The sequence below is a fragment of the Serinus canaria genome, chromosome 3 (genome assembly GCF_022539315.1).
Source record: "Serinus canaria isolate serCan28SL12 chromosome 3, serCan2020, whole genome shotgun sequence".
NCBI lineage: Eukaryota > Metazoa > Chordata > Aves > Passeriformes > Fringillidae > Serinus > Serinus canaria.
Genome location: NC_066316.1, coordinates 57,139,549 through 57,163,651, shown reverse-complemented (window position 1 = coordinate 57,163,651; position 24,103 = coordinate 57,139,549). Strand labels below are relative to the sequence as shown.

The 24,103-nt window shown below is 37.2% G+C and overlaps 1 protein-coding gene across 1 annotated transcript in view; it reads right to left on the bottom strand.

Moving 5' to 3' along the window:
* AHI1 (Abelson helper integration site 1) overlaps positions 1-23,456 on the bottom strand; it is an 85,666-nt gene extending 62,210 nt beyond the window's left edge. Inside the window, exons 1-13 of the mRNA XM_030236175.2 lie at positions 23,387-23,456; positions 19,326-19,397; positions 18,372-18,493; positions 11,911-12,521; positions 11,192-11,352; positions 10,673-10,886; positions 9,580-9,784; positions 8,001-8,096; positions 6,380-6,565; positions 5,270-5,410; positions 4,114-4,246; positions 3,003-3,126; positions 570-799 (exon numbers count right to left, since the gene is read on the bottom strand). Of these exons, the coding sequence (XP_030092035.2) occupies positions 570-799; positions 3,003-3,126; positions 4,114-4,246; positions 5,270-5,410; positions 6,380-6,565; positions 8,001-8,096; positions 9,580-9,784; positions 10,673-10,886; positions 11,192-11,352; positions 11,911-12,521; positions 18,372-18,493; positions 19,326-19,335 (2,233 nt within the window). The 5' untranslated portion in view covers positions 19,336-19,397; positions 23,387-23,456. The remainder of the gene's footprint in view (positions 1-569; positions 800-3,002; positions 3,127-4,113; positions 4,247-5,269; positions 5,411-6,379; positions 6,566-8,000; positions 8,097-9,579; positions 9,785-10,672; positions 10,887-11,191; positions 11,353-11,910; positions 12,522-18,371; positions 18,494-19,325; positions 19,398-23,386) is intronic.
* Between the last annotated feature and the right edge of the window lie 647 nt (positions 23,457-24,103).

Genomic DNA, 24,103 nt, shown 5'->3' with positions numbered 1-24,103 from the left:
ACCACCTAACTACTAATGATGTCACTAATACTAGAAAAAGCCGAGCTTTGACTTTCACCCATCTTCAGCTCTTCCTCCACTAGTACACCTCAGTACAACATTCACTTTCAGCTGTCAACCTACCAGCTAACATGACTCACAATGGTCAAACCTCCGTTCCTTTCTCTCTGTTTCCTATTCTCTGACGATATTGAAAAGTTCATCACATTCCCACTTCTTCAGTCTAGTGCTAAAATTCTCACAATCTAATTACTACCACCTCGTTTTCTCTAACAATTGATTTGGCTTGAAAGGGACCTTAAAAATTATCTAGTTCTGACCTCCCTGAAATAAGGAGGGACACCTTCCACTAGAACAAAGCCCAGACCAACATGGCCTTGAACGTCTTCAGGGACAGGGCATTCACAATTTCTCTGGGCAACCTGCCCCAGTGCCTCAGCGTTCTCCCAGTAAATAATTTCTTCCTAAGAAGAATACACTGCCTCCATGAAGTAAAGAAAACTAGTAGGACTCAAGATGGTCTTCAACTGGAAAGACAACTATTTGTAAAAGCAATATTAACTACATACCTTCTGCATCAAAACAAAGTGTGTTGATGAAACTTTTATGGCCATCAAGCTCCTGCAGCAGTTGCCCATGGATTTCTTTCACATTTGCATTCCAGATTCTAATCACTGAGTCGTAACATCCTGTCACAACCAACGAGTCAGCAACTGGGTGGTACTTGGCAGTGTAGACAAACGAAGGATGAGGGAAAACTCTCACTGCAGATGCTGCCTTCATTTCTATTTTCCACATTCTAAAAGGAAACAAAGTTAGAATTTCCACTGTACAAAGCAGTCACACACACAGATATAACTGATGCCCATATTTTGGGCTACTGGTTCTAGAGGCAAATGCCTGCAAACACTTAATACCTGTTATTCTGCCAATTTGTTCCACCTCTTTTTAATCCTTTATTATGGTACTTTCTAAGAAGAATTAAGAAAAATTTACTACTTTACACAGTATTTGGTCTTCAAAGCTAATTGATGACTACTTACTTATAGGATATATTTCTCATTTTAAAATACTCATAAAGAATTCCATGAAATTAATTGGTTTCTTTCTTTCAGGAGTAAAAAAAAATTAAGCTCCTCTGGGGTATAATTCATTAAAAAAATATTAGAACAATAAAAGCCGCAAAGGAACATATAGGGCCACTAAATATAAATACAATCCCAGAAAATTTTAGAATAATAATTACCAGCCACACAGTGATCATGATCTCAAGGATGCTGACACCACATAAATTCACTTCTTACTATTAATCTACTTCCTATCCTTTGCCAACCATAGATGTAAAATCAGGTTTTTGTTAGTGTTTTCTATTTGATGGTAAGCATTTTCTTAGTGAGCCTCCCCCAAAGATGAGTCCACAAAGAATAAAACAGCACCCAGATCACTAAATACAGGTGAGCAGCACATTACACACGGTATTCAGTTACAAAATGTTATTGAATGGTTTTTGTGGCACTCACTTCTGGTGAGGCAACCACTCTGGTGGCTGCTGAAGAATTCTAAGCTTACTCAGAGGTGACTTAATTACAAAATTGCAACCCTTTAGAGCACAGCAATTAATCTGCAATTTGATGCAGAAAGGTCACAAAGAGTTTACCCATCTTTTAAAATGGTTTTAATCTAACAAAATAAAAATGAACTTATTGCTCACAAATAACGTGGGACTAAACCTTGGGAAGGCTTGAGGATAACATAGAACACTAGATAAAGAAGATTTCACAGAAGTTCATGGATTCTCTTTAATTTTACCTTAGAATTTAGTATGAGATAATCCAAATAATAAACTGATAATGACTTTAAAGCAGTGGGGTGCTGCGACTTTTTAAGGAGCTGAAGGCAACTCACAACAAATACAGGAACTAATAACTTGTACAGTAACTGCACAAACTATATAGAAAAGGAGGCAGACCACTGCAGTTTCAACTTGCTGCTACAAATTCAAGAACTGAGGAACAGCTCAGCCTTCTTATAGCCAACATGAATGACTGAAATTGATATTTACCTCAATATAAAAAATTCTTACTTAATCCACTCCCAAATTAAAAAAAAGTGCTGAACTCTCAACACACTCTTTTTATGCCCACATACAAGCAGAAAAAAAACCCCACCTTCTAAAACAGTTCCACACATACAACATATCATTTAACAATTCTTCTGGCATTTCATTTATGCAACTGCCTGTACCATTACTGAGCTGCATAACAGAAATCATAGATAGGGTCTGAAGGGCTTAAAAACCTAAAAAGCACTATGAAAACCAATGAAGTTGCTCACAGTAAAATTGTACAGTGTCCCAGTGATATTTCCATATGTATCTACAGCTTTGAGGGTTTTGGTTTTTAAATCTGAGCAGATCAATATTTTAACATTAACATTGTAGGGAAGTACACTGTACTTGTAGAGGATTCTATTTAAGAAACAACAGTATCAAAATTAATTTACAGCAACTTAAGCTGAATTACTTTACTAAGTGTAAAAAACCAAAAGAACACCACCAACATGCATATATGCAGTGTGCTAAACTTACACACATAACTTGAATCTTAAACTTTCAATTTCCTGCCTAGTGTTCAAATTTGGGAACTTAATACTGCATTCATAGAATGGCAATTTCTCCAGGAACAGAATATTTCAAGTGTCTCAGTGTCTTCTCGAAATTAAAGCTCTTCTGGTTTTTTACTGCACTGTAGATTTAGACACTAGGGTTTTTGGAAAAGCTTTGGTTTCAAATACAAATACATTACAAACAGTAAATACAAATCAAATAGTAAATACAAATAGTGTGAGTGATTAACCAATCACTATTTTTTATATTATTTTAGTCATACGGTAACCAAATCTTTAATTAAAACATTATAGCACATTTTGTAGTAAAACACTGAATTGGACCATTTTCTTTTCAATTTCTGATGGTATCTGCCAGAACATCTCATCATACTGACCTGACAGTGCCATCAGAGGAAGCAGTAAGAAGGTATTGATTGTCTTTTGACCAACAAAGATCATACACTATGTTAAGATGACCATAAAATTCTCTCAGGAATTGTCCAGAAGGAATTTCATACACTAGGGAAGTAGAAATAGAAAAATAAAAGTTTTGTAAGTATTTGCAGTCAAACAGATGTACATACTAGAGCCAAAGTTTAGACTAATCTTAGGCTGATTTTCTGCTAGCATAAATCAACTCACTTTCTTTATCTTCTCATTTTGAGGCAACAGGTTGAAATAATTGCTAGATACGAACAGACAGCAAGCATCTACTTCCATCTAGTGGTTCACAGATGTCACAAATGTCTCACCCCTTAGGAAACACCTTATTTGCATTACATTATTAGAACCAGATTACAATTATGTTGGGTTTCTTTTGACAACTAATTGGCCAATCTTGGAAATATTTTAACACTGAGATAATTTTATGGGGCTGTGTAATAAAGGAATCTAGATTTACTGTTCCTTGCATTTAAACACTTATTTGTGTACACTTGAAATACTGCTCTCTCTAAATCTCAGAACTTTTATGCAAGGTTTAAGAACTATGCAGTTGAAGCTACCATGATGAAGCAGTCAAAAATTTGAGTTACAAGGAATGTTTGTACTTCAGCTGAACTGGACCATGGAAGAGAGCAGCTTCCAGTAGTCTGTCTGGAAATAGTAACATTCCAGTATCTAACCTTCCAGACAGGTTAGAAAAAAAACTTACATTAAAAGTGTGTGAGGTGGAGGCTTAAAATGTTATTTCCCTTAAAAAACATTGTCATCAGACACTATGCTCTTTCTGCAAACAGATGTAGTTCCATTAGGCCTTGGGCAGAAATGGTGTCATTTCATACCATTAAACTGTGTATATGTATTCATATAGAAAAAGCCAATTCCAGCCCTATCAACACAGAAAGAGCATTTTCACGAAAGCTTTTTAATGCACAGAACAATCGTCTAATCACAACTACAGACCAGAAACTCTAAAAAAGCACAATTTAAAAATTACCTTCCCTTAATCTTGCATTTCCAAATAGATGGATTACAAGCAAAAAGCCAAAATGTATTTCAACTTACAAGCAATGGGATAGCCATTCCTTCCTGCACATGCTGCTGCCAGCGTTCTCCCGTCATGAGAGAAGCGGATACAGAAGCAGCCCAGATCTCCACCTCGCAGGGAAAACAGGGGCTTGTTGGGTATGCGGCAAGCCTGGCTTTTCAGGGAACAATTGGTAGGAACATTAACTACCCAATGCAGGGAACACACTCTTAGCTCTGGCATGCAGAAGCTCTAAAAGGCTAGTAACATCTTAATGGCATTGCAAAGGAAAATTCAATGTATTATAAACAGAGACAGTTTTGCAGCACAACCTAGGCCCCATGAATGTGTATCTCTTTCTGGCCCATTATTGCAAACAACTAGCATGTTTAAAAAAACTAAAAAAATAAAAATTGAATTAAATTATTTAGTCTTAAGAAATGCTTAAAAATGTCTACCATCAGTGATGCAAGCTGTGGAGTAGACTGTAAGTCAAGGTTGCTTAAGGAGCCTAAGCACACCTTTTGGTAACTAATGACTGTAGTGTGAACTCAGAAACCCAACCACTGGCACTCTAACCCTCGGTCTTCCACCAAATAATTTTAACATTCCTCATCTGTATTTAAATATTTGACTTTTAAAGACAGTACCAGAGATGAAACATCTCAAAAAACTGAACTGGTATTTTAGACCCCTTTTCTTTCTCCCAAAACATTACCTCTTTTTGACCCAATGCCTTTTTCTCCAAAACTAAATTAAAAGTTTAAGGTGAAGGGTATTATCCAACAGTAGCTACGTGGTTCTTCAATGTAAGCTCTTTCTTTTTTCATAGTTTAGAAATGTCTTCAACAAACCAAAAGAAAAGTCAAGAAAATATATTTCTAATCAAGCTGAAGTGTGAGAACTGGCTTCCTGTCTTACTTCTTAGTCTTTCAAATTCTTGGCAAGTTCTGCAGATAGAAAATGAACCTGACTGTTCTGGTGAAAAAACGATATAAATTATATTTAACTAAATATGGCTAAATCAATCATATTTGCCAAGGTTAAGCCTCCTCTATTATCTATGAGAGATTTTTATGTTTTGTTTAATGTCTTTGTTAATTATTTTAATTAATTACTTGCTTCATAATACTTATAAAAATATCATAAATATTTAAATTATTTTCATTTAAATTTAAAAGAAAAACACTTCACCTGTCCAGGCAATCTTGACCATTTAAATGGCTCCTTTTTCTCCTCTAAAGAAGGTTCACATCCTTCTCTCTGGAGCTCAGAAAGTGATGTATTACTTTGTTCCTGCTGAACAGCTGCCATAGAGTGAAAAGAAGGACCAACCTTAAGGCAAACAAAACTAAGTGTCAGGGAAAAATATTTTTGAAGTGAACAATGTAATTTCTAAAAAGGGTAAAAGTTACTTTTAATTTAAATGTCTTGCAATTTTATACCTGGAATACAGAGATTGGAAAAGCTTAATACATGAAAACTGCATTGAAAAATGTCATTTAAAGTAACCAGGAGTCAGAAAGCAATCCAAGCTTCCAATGATGTGTCAATCCAATGGTATCACAAGTTTTTCAAATACTCAATTATCTCCTATCTTTAGTAACTATCAAGGCCACTGAAAATTTGAATTACTCCACTACTGTATTGTATTGTACTACTGAGAAGGTGCACATCCCACCAGGATTCCACAGACCACCCTTCATAGTACAAAAGTGAGCAGAAGAAGGTATTATTACAGCTCTAAATACAAATGGGAAGTTACATAATAGAACAATATTGTACTTGCGTCAGAGAAAAGAAAACACCATAATTATCTTGAATGCTCATCTCAGCACATACCACTGTAAGCCTATTTTTAAAGTAGCTTTCATTTGTGCAAAAAAATACAGCTCATTACAGCTAGAGGGTGCAGAGAAGCAAAGATAAGTAACTTACACAGGTGTAAAAATTCTTTGAGAAAAGATGCAAGTTCACTGACTTAAAAATGGCATTTCTGCTAAGAAGAAGAAATGTTAATCTTCAAGAAAGTACTCTGAAAGTTTTCAGAATGCCAGTGGCAAAATATTCAAAGTTGTAGGTAGAAAAGTATGCCTATTTTTCAAAGATACTTATGAAGGGCTGAGTTTGAAACACCTATCTTGAGATGTAACAGTTTTATTATATATTTTATTTACTGCATGTAAGCACAGCTTTTATATACATGCCTACAAACACAGACTCACATGCTCTACCTAGGTACTAGTTCCTACAGAAAAGTCTGCATATTTGCAAATACATTTCTATATTATATATTTAACTTACATGATCTGGCAGCTTCAGGCCTTTTACAGTTATGTATAAAGTTGATGGGTAACGATTTCTAGGACATTTTGCCCACCAGTCATAAACCTCAACAACATTTGAATGTGACTTAGTCCTTGAAGGTGGGTAATATAATTGCAGACGAAGTTTTCCACCAACGTTTAGAACTCCATTTGCACCTACAAGCTGGAAGGGTGATTGAAAAGAGGAAGAAAGGTGAACACAAAAGTAATTGATAATTTCTAATAGCTAACCTAACAGTATAAACTCTTGAAATCACTTCCCACTGGAGAAATATACTAACTCTAAAAGTGATAATGAACTAAGCATGTATTTAATCCTCCCAGGATCAAATAATGAGGATTAAATCTTAGACAGCAGCCTAGTTTCAAAAGATGCTTCGCAGCAGTAATATCTTGAAAGTGGGCAGACCTCTGCAGTACTTATTTTCTTTTTTTTTTAAACTACTACTTGCTAAAATCAACCAAATCTCAAAGTACTGCCAATCCACAAACAGCTTCTTCCAGATCTGTCCTCTTTGAATGCTGCAACGAAGGGCATTGGGTAAGGCTTTGGTTCAGAGCAGAAGATACAGCAGTGCAGTAACCTCTCCAACTTCAGAGGAGACAGAGTAATCTCTACTGAACTGAAGAATAACAGAACACTGCCATTAACACTGGTCAGTCTTGAACTGACATTTCTACTCTGGCTGATACAGATAAAAGGATAATGCAGGCAGATGCAGTAATTCCCTATTTATGAGCTGAAAATTTGTTCTTCCCTCTGTTCAGGAGTAGGCTGTACTGAATGCCTGGATGCACAGTTCTTACCAGCTCTGCTAACAGACTCCTGGCTCTGGTAGGTTTGTCTTAGGCAGAGCTCAGAAGAATCTCTGTGTTGAATTGCTATGGAGGCCCCCATTCCTTCACCTACACTTGCAGTCCATTATCTTCTCCTGTATTTCTCACATTTCCCCTATGTTGTAGACTGCTCAATGATTGTCAATGACTATCACACACAGGGGTAGGTGTAAATAAACAATCCTCAGGGAAAGTGAAGTTAGTCAGCTCTCAAAGAACTAATTGACACATTCAAGTTTCTCTTAAAAGGGTAGAAAGGTTCATATGTGCTGGCTAAATTACCCATATCTCACATTTGGCAAATTTGTATCTCAATTGCCACAGCATTTCAAACTCTGCAACTGAAAATGAAAAGCATTCTATAATTAAGTTGAGTAGTCTTTTCAAAGACTGGACAACTGAAAATGCCACTAGAATACAGAACAGCTGAGGTACAGAAATTAGGGGATTTGTCATTTTCTTCACATTCACATATAAGCAAAAAAAAACCCTAAAAGAAAACAACCTTCTGTACTTTATGAACAAACAAAAAAAAAATCTTACACATTCTCCACTTTCTTGGAAAAGACATATACTTTAAAGTCAAGCCTGTTACTGTGTGGATTTCATGGAGTGGAAGAAGAGAACAGCCAACAAATCAAGGATTTTTTTCTTCCATCTCTGTTGCTGAAAATATTTTAAAATGCTTTCCTCCTCAGTACAGTTAGAGATTTTCAGATAAAATCTGAAAATTTTTTTCTTCATTTAAATATTCACAGTACCTTTAGAAATGCCCAGCAAATTTTTCGGTAACGACCTTCCTGAATTTTTACATCAGAGCTGGCTCTCACTTCATGCATACTTGGAGAATCAAGGACCTAGAAGTATCAGCAGAAATATAAATGTATTTCTAATGAATGTATACTTCATGGTAAATAATAATAAACTGCTGAAAATATGCTTGGTCAATTCATTAAATAAACAGATTTAAATTTTAAGAAATTACAAAATCAGTGTTTCTTCCACACAACTATGAAACAAGAAATAACAGGTCCTTATGCATTTACCTAATGACTATTTATAAACTCCATTAAAAAAGAAGTCTAGTCTTAAAAAAACTTATTCTTGCTCCCCTTACATCTCACTAAAAGAGAAAAAGCAATAATGTATAATTTTCCTAATAATTCAGAAATAATTTAGATCACAAATCTGATGGCTAAAACCAGCTGCATAATAATCTAGATAGGAAATGGCAGTAAAAAGTTAGTTTTTCTTTCTTAGCTTTATCACTTTTGTCATTGAGTCAGTCATAGAACAATTTGGGTTGAGAGCAGCCTTCAAAGATCCCAGCATTCTGAGCCATGGGCTTGGACATCTTTCATGAGATGAGACTGCTCAAAGCCACATTCAATCCAGCCTTAAACACTTACAGGGATGCGCCTATGAATCTTCATTTTTCTGTCAGGGACCTGAATTTTCCCATATTTCACTACTCCTGGAAGTTTACAAGGCATACAAAAACCCCTTATACTAATACTTTTTCCAAACCTGTACTTCATAAACCACACTAAACTCAAACAGCCTTTTTTCAGTGGAATCATACTTTTGGTTCCAACATTATTTCCTTAAAGAATCTTTACATACAAACATAATTAGTTTTGTGTTAAGCAATTAAGCATTCTTAATTCTATAAATATGTTCATTTACAAGCATCAAAAGCATTAAGAAACATATGGCAATAAATCATATTCAATCTATTTGAAATAGGAAAAAACCCAAGGAAGGAAATATATTTATTGTATTAGGTTTCCATTTTTATGTTAATTCTACAGAATCTCTTTGTACAAATATTGAAATGCCTAAGCTAAAAATTATGTTGAATATATGACCTACAATTTTTCCTTTAAACATAATTGTAATGGAGGACAAATTAATAATTACTTTATGAAGACTGGGACAGGAGAGGTGGATACATAAAATGTTAATGGAAACAATGCAATGGTTTGCTCATTGGTACAATGAGGTGCTGCTACACACAGACAAATTCTACCTTTGAGTTTCTTGTACTTAAACCTCTTTTCAAATCTCAAGAATGTGAAAAGAGTGATATCTACTATATCTTACCAGCCTTCCCCAGAAGCTTGAGAGTTGATTTTGTAAGAAAGCTTTGTACTCCTTGCTACTATTAAAACAGGCTCCTTCCCTATAAAAAACCCCACTTTTGGTATCTCCACCTTAAAGCTATGCTATTAACCCAATTTAACTGAAATAAAACACCCGATTCAGTCAAATAGATACCGTTGAAGAAACAAACCAAAAAGCAAAATGTGCATAAATCAGATGCAAAATATTTCACCTTACCTCAAAAAACAGGATAACCTGAGGGTTTTCCTCAGTGTTTTGAATAAAATAAGTAAAACGCTCATTAAATATTACTTGCTCTTCCCACTCTGGAATTGTTGATTTAGACTTTCTAAAGTCACATGGTTGTGTCATTATAGGAAGAATGTGCTCTATTTCTCCTTGTTCATAAGATGAATCTTCCTTCTTGCTATTTGAAGATTTCCTAAGAATTACAATTGTTAGTGCATTTAAAAAACAACCTTGAACAAAACAATATTTTCAATCACTGAAAGCTAAGAAACGTATAAGATACTATTTGTCTGATTCTAGAAAAAATGTTCTAAACCCACAGAAAATTTAAGACAATTTGCAATGCATATAGAAAAACTACAGGCAGAAGTTGAAAATCCTAATATTTAAGTTACTGTTAGCAAATTAATGCATGATGATCATGGTGGAGTCTACTGCTTAAGCCCCATTAAAACTTGGTTTCAGGAAAATTATGGATAATGACAATGGAAACAAGCAACTGAAGTAATTAAAAATATAAAGAACTTGATTTCATTTAATGATTTTAAAAGTTTTTAATATAAAAGGCAGACATTATTTATACTACAAGAATTTTGCTTATATGATCTTGGCTTTTACATATTTCCGACATTTGAGAAATTTTTCCTCTGGGAAGAATACAGAATGAGCTATGTTGGAAATATCACAGATTCACAGAATATGCTGAGCTGGAAGGGATCCACAACGATCATCAAGTCCAACTCCTTGCCCTGCACAGCAGCATCCCCAAGAGTCACACCACGTGCCTGAGAGCATTGTCCAAACACTTCCTGAACTGTCAGGCTTGGTGCTGTGACCACTGCCCTAAGGAGCCTCAAGAGCAATACAGCACTACAGAGCACTTAGAAGGGCCAAAAGGAAAAGAAAAATATCATCCTCATTTATGGTACGTATACATACACATTATCATAGATGTAGAAACTAATGAACAACTACACAAGCTTAAAACACCCCCTTGTTTTCATCCTAATATTTAATTTTGTAGGGAAGAGTATACTATTTATTGTAATAGTGATAATAGAAACAGTTTATTAAATGTCACCTATAATCCTTCTTCACATATAAGCCACTTCTCTGATCAACAATATGGATTTTGACCACAGGATGAGATACCAAGTGATCAATTTTAAGTTGATCTGATCGATGGATATAAACTCCCAAAACAAGATCATCGCCAAAACCAAATTTAGACTGGGTTGAAATTTCTGAATTCTTCATTTCCTCATCATTTTCTGCAGCAGCTTCTGTAGTTTCTTCTAGAAATTGGAGCAAAAGTAAACAAACTGTCACTAGTGGAACATAGTAACTTCTGTCTCAACTCAAAACTACTTAAAGTAAATGAATTTTCAAGATTTTAGATTGATTTATCAAATAAACATCCTCTTAAATGAACCTCAGAATTGGAAGAACAGAGATACAATTGAGTAACTTAAGAAATATAAGTAACTCAAACAACTTAATCACTTCTGTGCTGCTACTACTATGGACAAGTCTTTCAGTAGCAGCACAAAAATAAAGCACAGCAAAGTAGGTACAGTATTATAACATTTTGCTGGCAGACCTTTTCTGCTTTTCTTCTTAACCTTCTTGGCTTTAGGTTTCTGCTTTTCCACGCTTCCCTCCAGTTTCTGTCCTTCTGATGTAAATAACCTTTCAGGTGACTGACTTTCATTGCCACCTGCTTCTGAATGATGATGCTGCAGCTCAGAAAGGGACATTGCACTGTAAGGTAATGGATTGCTGTCAGCAACTGCAGTCCACTGCATATATTGATACAATTCTCATTGCCATTATTAATCCATTTGAAATTCTCCAACTCATCATCTGTGTACCTGGAAAACTTAACAGCCCCCAGCCCCATTAGTGTCTTGCCTTTTTCAGCGCTCTCCCCTCTTCCTTTCCACCTAATTTCCAGACAATTGCAGAACCATTTCTGTGGAAAAGTTAAACAAATACCTTTTTCCTGAATCACAGCCATCACTTATCACTAAAAAAAATCATGCACAAAACTATCTTACATTAGTTAAGGGTGAATTCCACAGTAAACAAACATCAAATAGCAATGAAGAATATTTTAAAAATAAGTTAAAAAGAATCCATGAGCTAAATATTAATCATGGCAGCCTTTTGAGAAAGGATTTAGTACTATTTTTTCATAACAGAATCATCCAGTTAATCACTTAGAAAATATGAACAATTTATCAGAAAGCTGCTGCCTATCTTAAATGAAACCTTTTGTTTAAGATTCACAGACACACCATGTACAGTTTGTCATGTTACCTTGTTTCAGCTTCACTTAAAACTGCTCGCTCTTTCTTCTTTTTCTTCTTTTTGCCCACTTCATTATTCAATGCAACTTCATGCCTTTGAACAGTGGAGGTAGATTCAGACATCTGTTCTTTAAGTTTCTTTCTCATTTTCATTTTAATTGCATTTGCCTCTTCCTCAGCCACATGCAGCTGATAGGCTTGAATTAGCTGCTCTTCCTCTTCTAATTCAGTTAAATTTCTCACTTCAGTCAAGGAATTTTTGATCTTTCTATCACCTTCTTGATCAGGTACATCTGTTTGTGATTTACTTTTTGTTTTCTTCTTTGGAAAATCATTAGTCTTTTCTTCAAAACTCCCCAATTTAGCTTCATATAAATCGTCCTCCTCATTAAACTGTTCTTGTAACAGTGATTTCTTTTTCTTTCTGTTTGACTTTGGCTTCTTGTTCTCTTCTCCACTAACAACATCATTGTTTATTTTCTTTGCAATTGACTCTTTCTCTCTTAATTTATTTTTTGTAAATCTTGGGCTCTCTTCTTCAGGATTATATGTGTTGTTTATAATTGCTTCATCATTCACACTTTCCTTAGACAGATCAATATTATTTCTAAAAGTATCAAGCTATAAATGAAAAGAACATATAACATATTTTTACTAAAAATTATGTTCCAAGGATAAACACTGCACTTCATGTTATTCCTTCAGCAACATTACTCAAAGTAAAATTAAATCAAAGATCTAGTTATTTTGTTGTTTCAATTTGAGAAGAAACAGATTGAAAGTCAACAGAAAATTCACACTGAAAAAAACCATTTGGTATTTGGGCACCTCATCCTCACCTTACACTACATTTTCATATGATTTTACACATATCCAGTAAAAAAAGGAAAACAACAAGTCTACTGCACAAACAGATGCCAGTGTTTTACACTGTGGAGGATGAGAAGACTTCATGCACCACAAAAACAAATACTTTCATCTAATGAAAATCCAAGTTAGAGACAGATTTCAGGCTCAGTTGTTTGCAGTCTCTTACACTGAAAGCCACTTGTCAGAACTAAATTTTAGCTGATGCATTTGTTTAAGCACTTCTTGATGATTTTATAAAAACACATTGTAAACTTTCTTCTTCAAGTTTCAATTTCTGGCTACTAAAGGTCATAGTGCCACTTTCTTGCCTCCTTGGATATATTCAAGGTCAGGCTGGAAGGGGCTCTGAGCTTCCTGATCATGGCAGGGCACTTGGGTTAGATCACCTTTAAAGTTCCTTTCAATCCAAGCTATGATTCTATGATAATCCCAAAGATCATAGCAAGTAACTGAGATCTAATTCTGTCAGGTCAACACAGAGATGTCTGTTCTTTGATGTAACTCCTAAAAAGTCACTGAGGTTCATTTATGCTTTTGTTATACAGAAAACTCTCTTAGAGCTTCAACATGAAACATTAGAAAGGGCTTTAAAACACAACAAAAGCAAATGTAAAAGTTTGGAGAAAATATACATATCTGCATACAAATTTTTATTTGCCACAACTTTCTTCCTCAATAAACACCAACATTGTTCCCTTCTAGTCAGGGCACAACTCCCAGTCATAGAATCATGTTTGTCTCAAACATTTGCAAAAAGGGACAATATGTGTAGTAAGTATGAAAAAATTGTCCTTTCATTTTCATTCTTATACGCACTTAAAGAAACCACTAACATCATATTTATTTCTAAGTCAATGATTCAAGAGGATGTGGAAAATTTCATAGAAACAATTTGAAATACAGAACAGAATAAGGAAAAGAAAATAATTAAAAGAAAATAATTAAATAAAATAATTAAAGCTTTGTATAAACTACGAATAACCCCAGAATGGAATAATGCTCCTAATAGAATGCTCACTTCCTTATCTATTTCTGTGAATAACTCTCACTGTAGAGTATGAGAAATTAAGATTAAAACACACTGACAATTAAAACCCAACAGTGGCCAATAACTAAAGTCTTGCTGATTTTGTATTTGATAAAACATCAATCCACTAAGTGCAAGTAGTAGAATTATTTGAGAAATCCTAAACAAAAAGCCCTCATCTATGACCTGGTCAAGAGTTTCTGAAATAACTCTGATACTCAAGAATAATCTCCTTAAAGGAAATCTACCTGATGCAAAAGCTGGCTTGAAATACTTATTAGAACTTGTTATTTATTACTGCCCATAAACAAAAAATAATAGATTCATAGAATCACTTAGGTTGGAAAAGACTTCTAAAATCATCAAGTCCGACCATTAACCCAGCACCACTAAACCATATCCCCACAGGCCACATCCCCATGACTTTTGAACAGCTCTAGGGATGGTACCCCCACCATTTCCTTGGGCAGCCAATGTCTGACTATCCTTTCAATGGAAAAAAAAATTCCTAATATCTAAACCTCTTCAGGTACAACTTGAGGCCATTTCCCTTTCCTAAAATAAACTACAGCAAATTTCAGGAACATTAATAGATACTGCAGGCAGAACAAAGCTGCCTCAGCAGTTCAAACATAAATTCCTCAGATAAATAGCCTTTACAATCTCAATTCAGGCCACCTTTCCCACATGCTGTAATTACACGACATAATTAAACAGAGAGGAAAGATGCCAAGAGGTTCAAAAAAACCTTCAGATTAGGATTCCGGCAGAGGTGGGAATACTGGTATAGATTCTCTGAAACATAGGACTGAGAGATACCAACTAAGAGCAATCATCAATACATACAGACTGAACTGAGTTAGAGAAAGGAGTTAGGCTGGAACAGCAGCTCAGTAAGACAGGCCTGTCCCTGGAGTAACTCCAGAGGGTTGCTGACCCAAACCTGGCTTTCTCAGCTTAAAATGTGGAACAAATAAGACACAACACCTCTGTGGCCACATTACACCAGGGCAGAGGAAGCACTCCCCCCTGAAAACAGTCTTGCTTGTACTATGGCTTGAGAGGAGCAGGGGATGGATGCCAGCCAAGGGCCACACACATGGGCTGACACTCAAGGCTCACAGCACAATTAGGCAATCACAGGTCACATCACTGCCATTCATGCCCCAGAGCTGTCATCAGGGACAACGCCTTTTCAAAGGACTAACATCTCTTCCCAAGGACTTCTCAAACATGCATGAGTGGAAGCTGGCATTGTAGAGTGAGTTTGTCATGGGTGTTTGAAACTAGTGTAACCTGATTTACAGAGGTACCTGAATTTCCACCCATAACAACACAGGCACACCTTGAGAAATTGGGGACTGCCAGCCCACTGAAGCACTGATATGTACTGGTTGTAAAAGACCATTAACCTACAGCTGAATTGTTCCTGAATGTACTTGTGATGATGGCTTGTTGGGTGGGATGCTTAAGAAAATCTTAATGCACTAGGAAACAATTCTACTGCCATTGCTTGCGTAAGGCTATGAGATATAGACACTCAAAGCTAGAAGAACTTTAATTTACGGATAAAATTATGTGTTTGGAATTTTTCCACCAAATTCTAACAGAAAACATTGAGAAAATGTGTGGATCAGTTATATAGTCAACTATTATCAATTCTTTTATTTTATGCACAAGAAACAAAGGGGTAAAATCCAGTGGAAATCTCAACAATTATTCAGTGCCTTTCAGCCTACAAGCCAGATAAATCTGCTGCGGCCCTGCCTTGAACACAAAACCCAAGTTACCAATGCCTGTCCATCCCAATAATGCAATCTGATCAGATTAAAGTCTAAGAAAGAAATTTTTGCCTCCATACAGTGATCTAACATTTTCATCTGGTAGAAAGTTTTTAAACATCCTCTCTTCAGCCACATAATTTAGATTGAACGAAATAAATTCATTCATTTTCATGATGACTTTCATGTTTAATGTACCTGGACAATGCCTGATCTGCGGCTTGCCTCATTCTAACAAGCTGTAACAGGAGCCACAATTGGTAAAAAGTAAATATGGTGGCTGCCCTAGAAAAGACATTAGCAAATTCACTTTCTGACTATGTTTCAATTGCTTGTTTTTTCCACAATGCCTTTAGGTTTCACACCCACTGCCCCAGTAGCTATTTACAGAACAGCAAAGCAGAGCTTTAACTGGCTACAGCTGATGTGTATTTCTATCTCCATTACAAGCTCTTCATTCCAATCAGTTGTGGCTTCAAACTCATCCTGCCCTACAGACATCAACCTTTCCTCTTCCAAGCAGACTGCTTCCCTGCTGTCCAGGCAGGCTCTCCAGGCAATAGGCACACAAAGCAAAGCAAGCAAGCAGGCAGGCACTCTCCTTATCCTCACCTCTGTCATTTAAAACCTGAGCAACCACCTGCAGCTCCAGAACTCAAGTTTCAAAGAAACAGTGGACTATAAGGGAACAAGTCTTATTAATCTTTAAAAAAGGCTAGAGTAAAGACAAAGAAAACAAACTGGAACACTTCAAGTGGAAATAGGCTCTGAACCATGACCTGGTTTTGAGCAAAGCTGGGAGACCATTTATGGCAAGTGCATGACATGAAGCCAACCATCACTGACAAACTTCACATTATTTCAAGATATGTGAAACTTTGTACTGTTAAATCATATGAACTTGAGAAAACAGGAACAAAACCAGCCAACCCCCTCCATCAACCTACTCTTCCACTCCCACACACATTTATTTTTTACAGAGAAATTGCTGTTTATTTGCTGAAGCTTTTACAGAAATTTCCATTTGAATGCAACCAGCATGGAAAATACCAACCTGAGCTCCTGCAACTTTGTTGCACTTTAAGGAAATACTCCAAGTGGTCAGTAATATGTTTCAATACAAGCTCTCCTCAAATCCTTAATTTTTAAGTGGTTTAATTTGTAATATTTATAGCTTCAACAAAGTGAGAAATTTTAGCTTCCACCCTGATTCTAAAAATGCTTCTTAATTTGCTTGCATACCCCTGAGTATGGATTCTGGTCACTGTGACTTCAAGTGTTTCTACAAAACTCGAAAACACTAACGTTTCATATCAGAGACTTCTGGGATAGAAACCAATTCTAAAACCAAAGCAAGCTTAAAATATTTACAAGTAATATGTAGTTGCATATGAACATACAATTATGTGTTCAAAAATATTTATATATTACAGAATTAAAAATTCACATTTTATAAAAAAGTAAACTTAACTGAGAAAGAACTTAGTCTTTTATCTACATATTTGCCAGTAAATAAGGAAAAAACCCCATCTTCTAACTCTCTGTACTATTTTTAGACATCAAGTTGATTCTTTCTATTGACTAAATAGCATATACATCAAGGAATATAAATTTTTTAGAAGTCCATACAAAATCCAACTTCAAATTGTCAACCTAAGACCAAATATTCAGCAATAATAAGTTTAATGTATCTATTCTGAATATACTTAATATATATTAACTACATCTAACATTTATGATTGCACATGAAATACCACCCATTTGTCTTAAATGAGTATTAATGAAGGAACATTCATTTCCAGAATCTGATATGGACACAATTGTAAGAAAAATGACTAAAAATATAAAACCTATCAGGAGGAAAATAAAAAAACAGAACATTTGTCTTCTAAACAATTTACATTTTTTACAAATCTTCTAAGATTTGTAAAAAATCTTCTAAGTCAATAATCAGGTATATATAGAAGAAGTTCATACGAAAATTTTATTCTCCTCTTCAGGAAAAAGATTACAATATGAACCATAACTCAGAGGGATTTCTGAGGCTCCTTTAGTGACACCACAAACAAAAATGTCATCTAACTATAAAGTCGGGGTGGTAGAATCCTTCCTAAGCTGCAAGTCACAAGCTAAGGTCAAAATCTTCAAAAAAAATTGACATGTGAACAAGGAACCACTCAAGACACAAAGCTCAGCACATGCAGAAATTCACTGATTACTGAGATTAGAAAAAGTAGAAAATGGAATAATTATTTATTATCTCTAATACTATTATGTTTTTTCATCAGTTCTCAAATCACAGCTGTATTAGACAGATTTGCCTGTATTACAGAGATGTAGTACTCTCAAAATTAAATACTTTCACAGAGGTTATTCTACTAGCCCTCAAACCTCTAATTAACTCCCAGTAAAGTCAGTACTGAATTGGAAACATTTTACGAAAAATTGCATGAAAATTGTATGAAAAATGTGAAAAATTTTATGTAAAATGGGTATGGCAAAGCAAGTACTGGTGGACATTTAACAAGTGCATGCCTGCAGGTGACACTTCTTTCCACCACTATTATAGTCTACATCATTTTGCCATAGCTCCAAGCTACAAGGATGCTTTGCTGGTACACAAAGAAGAAAATAAAAGCCACACCAAAAACAAGGGGTATGTGCAGACACATACTTTACACTTCATTTTTTTTTTTAAATGCTTACATCTCCTTTCTGCAATATATTTTCCTGATATTTTTTCTGTTAAGGTGTTCAGGAAGGCAACCAAAGCCTGCATGTGCTGCAACTCACCACAATACTCTCTTGAGAGTCAAACTTCTTTTTCTTTGGTTTCTTTGTTTCTGCTAGGGCAGCACGGTGTCTGAAGATTTCCTCAAAGCGGACTTTGGTTTTTGCCTTCGCCTCACTTTCAACTGCAAAAAGAAATCAAGAGTATGATTTGCTATCTCATTAATCACCATTGCTAAAAAAGGTGAACAGTCATGCTCTGAAATTGCAAAGGCTGAGATTTATTTATCAGGGAAAGTTTACCAAGAAATTCACTTTGATAAGAATTTCCACTGGCAACATAACCCATGCAAGGATAACTCAGCAGCTTTGCACACACACACACACGCGTCTTTCACTTGTTGCTGAAGTCAGCACCATCTACCCTGTCTCCTGAAGAAGGCACATTTTGAACAGCACACACAGGATCAGCACAAAACTTGGGCTAGCCAAAGCAGAGGACAGATTACTGCTCTCCCTGTTTATGAGCAGAGGTGACACACAGTCTTCCAGGAGAAGCAGCATCTCTGGGTTCTTACTGGGTCTTGAAACCAGAGCAGCACCATCCTGAGACAGACCTGTAAGAGCCAGGAGCTGGAACTCTTGCCTTTCTGTGAATCATGATACTGCCATCAGCAGCATTTCAACCCCCGAAGCAGTAGGTGTTCTAGTTCCCCTCAGGTAATGCTTAATCTGTAACTAAGAATTCAAAATGCAACCTAGAACACCACTGAAAAAGGCTGTTGAATTTTCAGCTACAGCATATTTACCACTGTCATTACAACTTTTGGTAAAAGCCACTGAATTATTTTTTAAAATAAAAAAATATTACCACTTTGAAAACCAGCTATAATCATGAACTCTAAAAGGTGACAATGGAGCATTAAGGATTTATATAGGACAGAAATAACTTCTATCATTTGCACCTAGTTCTAACTATAAAATATACACAGGAAATTAAACACAAAGTATCCTTACCTGCTCGCATTTTCAGTCCTCAGTCAGAGGTGGCTCAACACAACAGCTGCTTCTTCCTCAGAATTCACCATTCTATTTAAAGTATTTAACAACTGTCATTAGCATAAGTGGTCCATAGACTTCAAGTTAGTAATTAAATCTGTGCTAATTAGTATTAGGGATGACTACATTTTATTTAGAAATAAGTATTTCCCTGTTTGTCTAAATTAGAAATTTTCTGCTATCAAATCCCAGCTCTGATAGCTCTGATACTTATTATTTGAGGGGAAAAAAAACCCCAGCATTACAGTAATTGAATTAGCTATTTCTGGGTGGTAGCCAAATAATTCAGGACTGTAGTCCTCCAGCCTTCTAAAAAAATCCAACAGTTTATTTAATGAAACCATTTATATTGAAGCCATTCTAATCAGATTCCTCTCCTGACAGTATCACTGAGGAGGCTGGCTGATAGTTTTCAATACAAAGGTTAGTATCTGCCAGCAAATCTAACTTTATTACAAATCTCTAAATATTTATGTTTATATAAAGCATTTGTATTTTTTCAGAGCAGACAAGCAACTACATGAAACTCATTTCTCTAAAGAAAAAAAAAATGTTAGGCCCTCCTGGTTGTGGAAAAAAGCCTGCAAATGCAATCCAAACAAAGCTTGAAGGCAAATAAAAATATCACACAGGTTTATCTTTTCATCAAGAAAATTCAGACTGCTCTACAAAAAAGTTTAATCCAAAGAGCTGTTTTGTAAACAGCAGAACCAATGAAGTGTAGGTTCCTAGGAAGGTGTGATGTTCCCTGCAGCCTTCCATGCAAGAACTCTGGTACCTGTGTCCCCCACAGACCACCAGGTAACAGCTCCTAGCTCTCCCTAGGGAACAGCTCCTGTTAGACACCAGTACCTCCACATTCACTGCACACCCAGACTGCACTGATCCCAACAAATTAAGGCACAGCATTAAACACTGCCAGGATGTGTGGTTGCATTATTTTCACACCATTTTGGCCACCTAACACTCATCAAACTATGTCTGAAATGACACTGATGAGGTTGCAATATTTTCACTATCTAAAATGTTCTGACTCCCACAGCAAAACTTTATTGTCACTACTAAACCAGTAACTGTTAAAATAACACTTCTTACAATAAATTAAAAGAGAAGCCACTGAAAAATAAAACTGCTTTTGCAATTTCTACTTGGTTAAACCTAATGGGCATTTTAAAAGTACTGCAGTTACTAAGTCCTACTTTCCAAGTAGTCAATTCACAATTGGCTAGAAAACTCATCATTTAGAAGAGTAGAAAACTAAATAAATTCAACAAATACAGCAAATTCTATCACTTTAATCACTGACAGAACCACAGAAACATGGAAAAGCATCTTATAATTAGCTGAATGATTTCAATAAGCCCTCAAAAACTAATTAAAAACAAGAACTTAAATACTGAAGGGCTCTTAAAATTAAAGCAAAAAATACGAGAGACAATATAGTACACAAAAGCAAAATTAAGTAAGTGCATACCTATTCTAAGTATAGAAATAAGTTTCTGGTCAAAGGTTAAATAAATCAGTCCACCAAAAACCCCGACCAACCTATAGGCAGGTTAAGATATAATTTTACAGATAATTTTTTATTATAATGGAACAAACATCTTACCAAAGGCTAGGGTTGCCTTGCATCTACAAGCCCTCTATGTAAAAAGAAGAATTCGTAAAATTCACCAATGACTGCATCACTGTTTGTTTATTCAATGTCTACACTGTTGTGGCAATAAAATTAGGAGATAAAGTCCTCTAATGACAGTGCTATTGTTTAATAGGCATTTCCAATTTAGAGCTTCATGCTCTTTGACAGGCTGCATTAAAGCAACTATCAGGCTTGTGTAAATATAGATCATTAATCAACAAGGATAAAACAAGGCTGTTTACTTAGTGTAATCTCACCTTAGAATAGGAGAGATTTAATTGTGTATCAAAGTTCAGCAACCACCATGCCCCAGTCTGAGAAAGCTCAGTTACCATTAATTTTGTAAAAGGCATTTTTGGCTGATCAGATTGGATCTCATCCATGTTTGTAAATATAAGACAATCCAAGACTGACAAAAACAAGTCTCTCGAAAGTGACATAGTCCAGCCAGCAGGAATAAATAGCAAAACAAATTCATAAAGCCTAAACTTCCAATTACTATACTTTCCTGAAAATAACCTAGTTTGCTCCTCTCCAATATTCTATTTGTATTTATAACGTGATTCTACATTAAACTCTTCCTCTTTTCACAGTATTTTACAACATCCATTGCATTGCTATATTCTGTATCTGTAATACAGGGATTTTATCTAAACCTGCCACAAAGGTCACTATAAACAAAACCTACGTTTACTGACCACTAATAAAAGATATAAATCAAACCCATACTACAATGAGCAGTACACATAGAATCTGTACTATGCAATGGGAAGTGAAAAATTTTCTACCCAATTATAACCATTTAGGAAACTGAGATGACAAAATATAATTACACACTTTAGGATTTTCCTGAACTACATTCCTCATTTTCCTTTTGTGGCATTAAGTGAGCATTAACTTCAGTGGCTGAAAACCAGTAGAACATCACACCTTGTTTATTTCTCATCCTTTAGATCATGGGGGAAAACTTGGGTTTTACTTGTATGCCTCTAATTTATCTACATGTAGGGATCATTACTCTGAGATGTAAAAGAGCTTCAGCTCAGAATTATGCAGCAAAATTACATGGAGATGAATCTGTTCCTCTTCACTACTAACAAATCTGACATCAAAAAACAATCTAGTTTTATTAATGAAAATTCAGTATTTAAGTCCAGAAAACTGACAGATGAGGTAAACACTCATGTAAAAATGAATAAGAGTGCAGCAGTTTTCTACCAGTTTAGATGTGCCTGTGAAAACTTCACACTCATACTAATAAAAGTTTTAAAAAGTGTTTTTAAAAGTGTTTTAAAAAGCTGGTGCTACCCTCGGCTTTCTAGTAGTAATTTATAAGAAAGTTTTTGCTTCATAGGAACTGTCAGGTTGGGGTTTTTACTCCAGAAATTTGGCACCTTTAGTCAAGAGAAAGTTGTGAACAGACTCTGATGGCAAAATCACTGATTTCAGTTCTATGTAAGGAAATACAGAAGACTTTTATTGTTTATTAAGCTTTAAGTTTCTGCCTTATTTTAGACACTAATTATAAAAAAGTGCTCTCAGCAAGAGACCACCGTAAGTATTTTAATTTCCAATGTGACATTCTGCTGTGCCCGGAAGAATAGTGGTAGATTTAAAAGATATAAAGGAACATTCCCACCGCACACCACAACTGGAAGAACCGAGGGAATTATTCAACGAGGATGTGATGTGCATGCAGGTGGGCATTCTGTGTCCAGGGAGGCATCCCCGCTTTGGAGCCCAAGGTGCCAGGCATGGAGAAGCACTGTGCGTTCACTGCAATGCTCACGCATGTCACCCCACTGAACTACACAGCTGGTGAAAAGAGATGGAAGGGGTGCGAAACACCACCGATGCGGGGATTAGGGCTTCCCGCGGCACTGCCCCGTGCCGCCGCGCCGGCACCAGACAGCGACAGCGAACGGGTCGCCCTAGGCCGCCGCTCCCGCCTGCCCGGCACATTCCCGGCGGGGCCACTCCGGCCACGCTCGCCGGGTGCGCCACCCGCTCCCGCTCCCCGCCGGAGCGCGCCGAGCCCGCCCGCGCTCCCCGGCCCGCGCTGGCCGCCGCCCAGCCCAACCACGCTCCCGCCCCGGCTCCCGCTCCCGCTTCCCAGCCCAGCGCCGCTCCCGATCCCCTCCTGCGCGCGCCAACGGCGGCGGTCCCGGCGCGGCCCCCGAGCGCCTGCAGCCGTGCCCAGCCCCCAGGCTGAGCCCCCCGCCCCGGGGCGGGAAGGGGAGCCGGGGGAGGGAACAGCGGCGGGGAGGCGTTACCCAGCCCTACCCGCCCTCGGGGCCGCGCACTGCGGCGAGCGACGGCACCCGCCCGGCGGGGCTCGGCCCGGGGCGCGGCCCCGCTCCCCGCCGAGGGCATCACTCACCCCGGCCATCGCTCACCCGGCCCCGTCCGCTCCCGTGGCGGCCGCGACGTGGCCCGGCTGCGGCCGCCCCGCCTCCCCCCCTTCCCTCCGCCAGTGGGCTCTTCCTTGGCCCCGCTCCCCCCTCCGCAGCGCAGCGCCGGTGGTTCCGCCCAAACAATCGCGGCTCCCAAGGAAACGGCGGGCGCAGGGAAGCGCGGGGAAAGGAAATAAACACAAAACAAACAAACAAACAAAAACTGGTGGAAAACATCAGAAACGGGAGCCTTCACAGGGGTCCGCTGTTAGAGAAAAGTGTCGAAAGTACATGTTAGCTCTCAGAGTTCAGCCTAACAAGCTGCTTGCGGAAGAATTGAAGTCCCTGGGTGATGGGCTCTGTGGGGCTCGGGAGGCCAAGTGCCGGGTGCCTGGAATGCAAGCGACAAGTGCTGGGAGTGCACACAGGCTTTCTCTTTTTTTGATGCAAAGGTCTCTCATAGGCTAGAAGCTTTGAGAAATCAGTGCAAGGTTTTCGATGAACGTGGCTGTTTTGTTTCAGAAGTAAAGTTGAGTAAAATTAGCCTCAATTGGCAGCAATTCGCAGAAATTAGAGGTGAGCAAATGCTTGTGATCCTCAGCTTGTGACACAGTTCCCAAGCATTGCATCCCTCAAATTCTGTCAATGAATTTACACTGGTTTCCAAAAGAATGTGCCTTCTGAAACCTGGCTTCCCTGTTCCT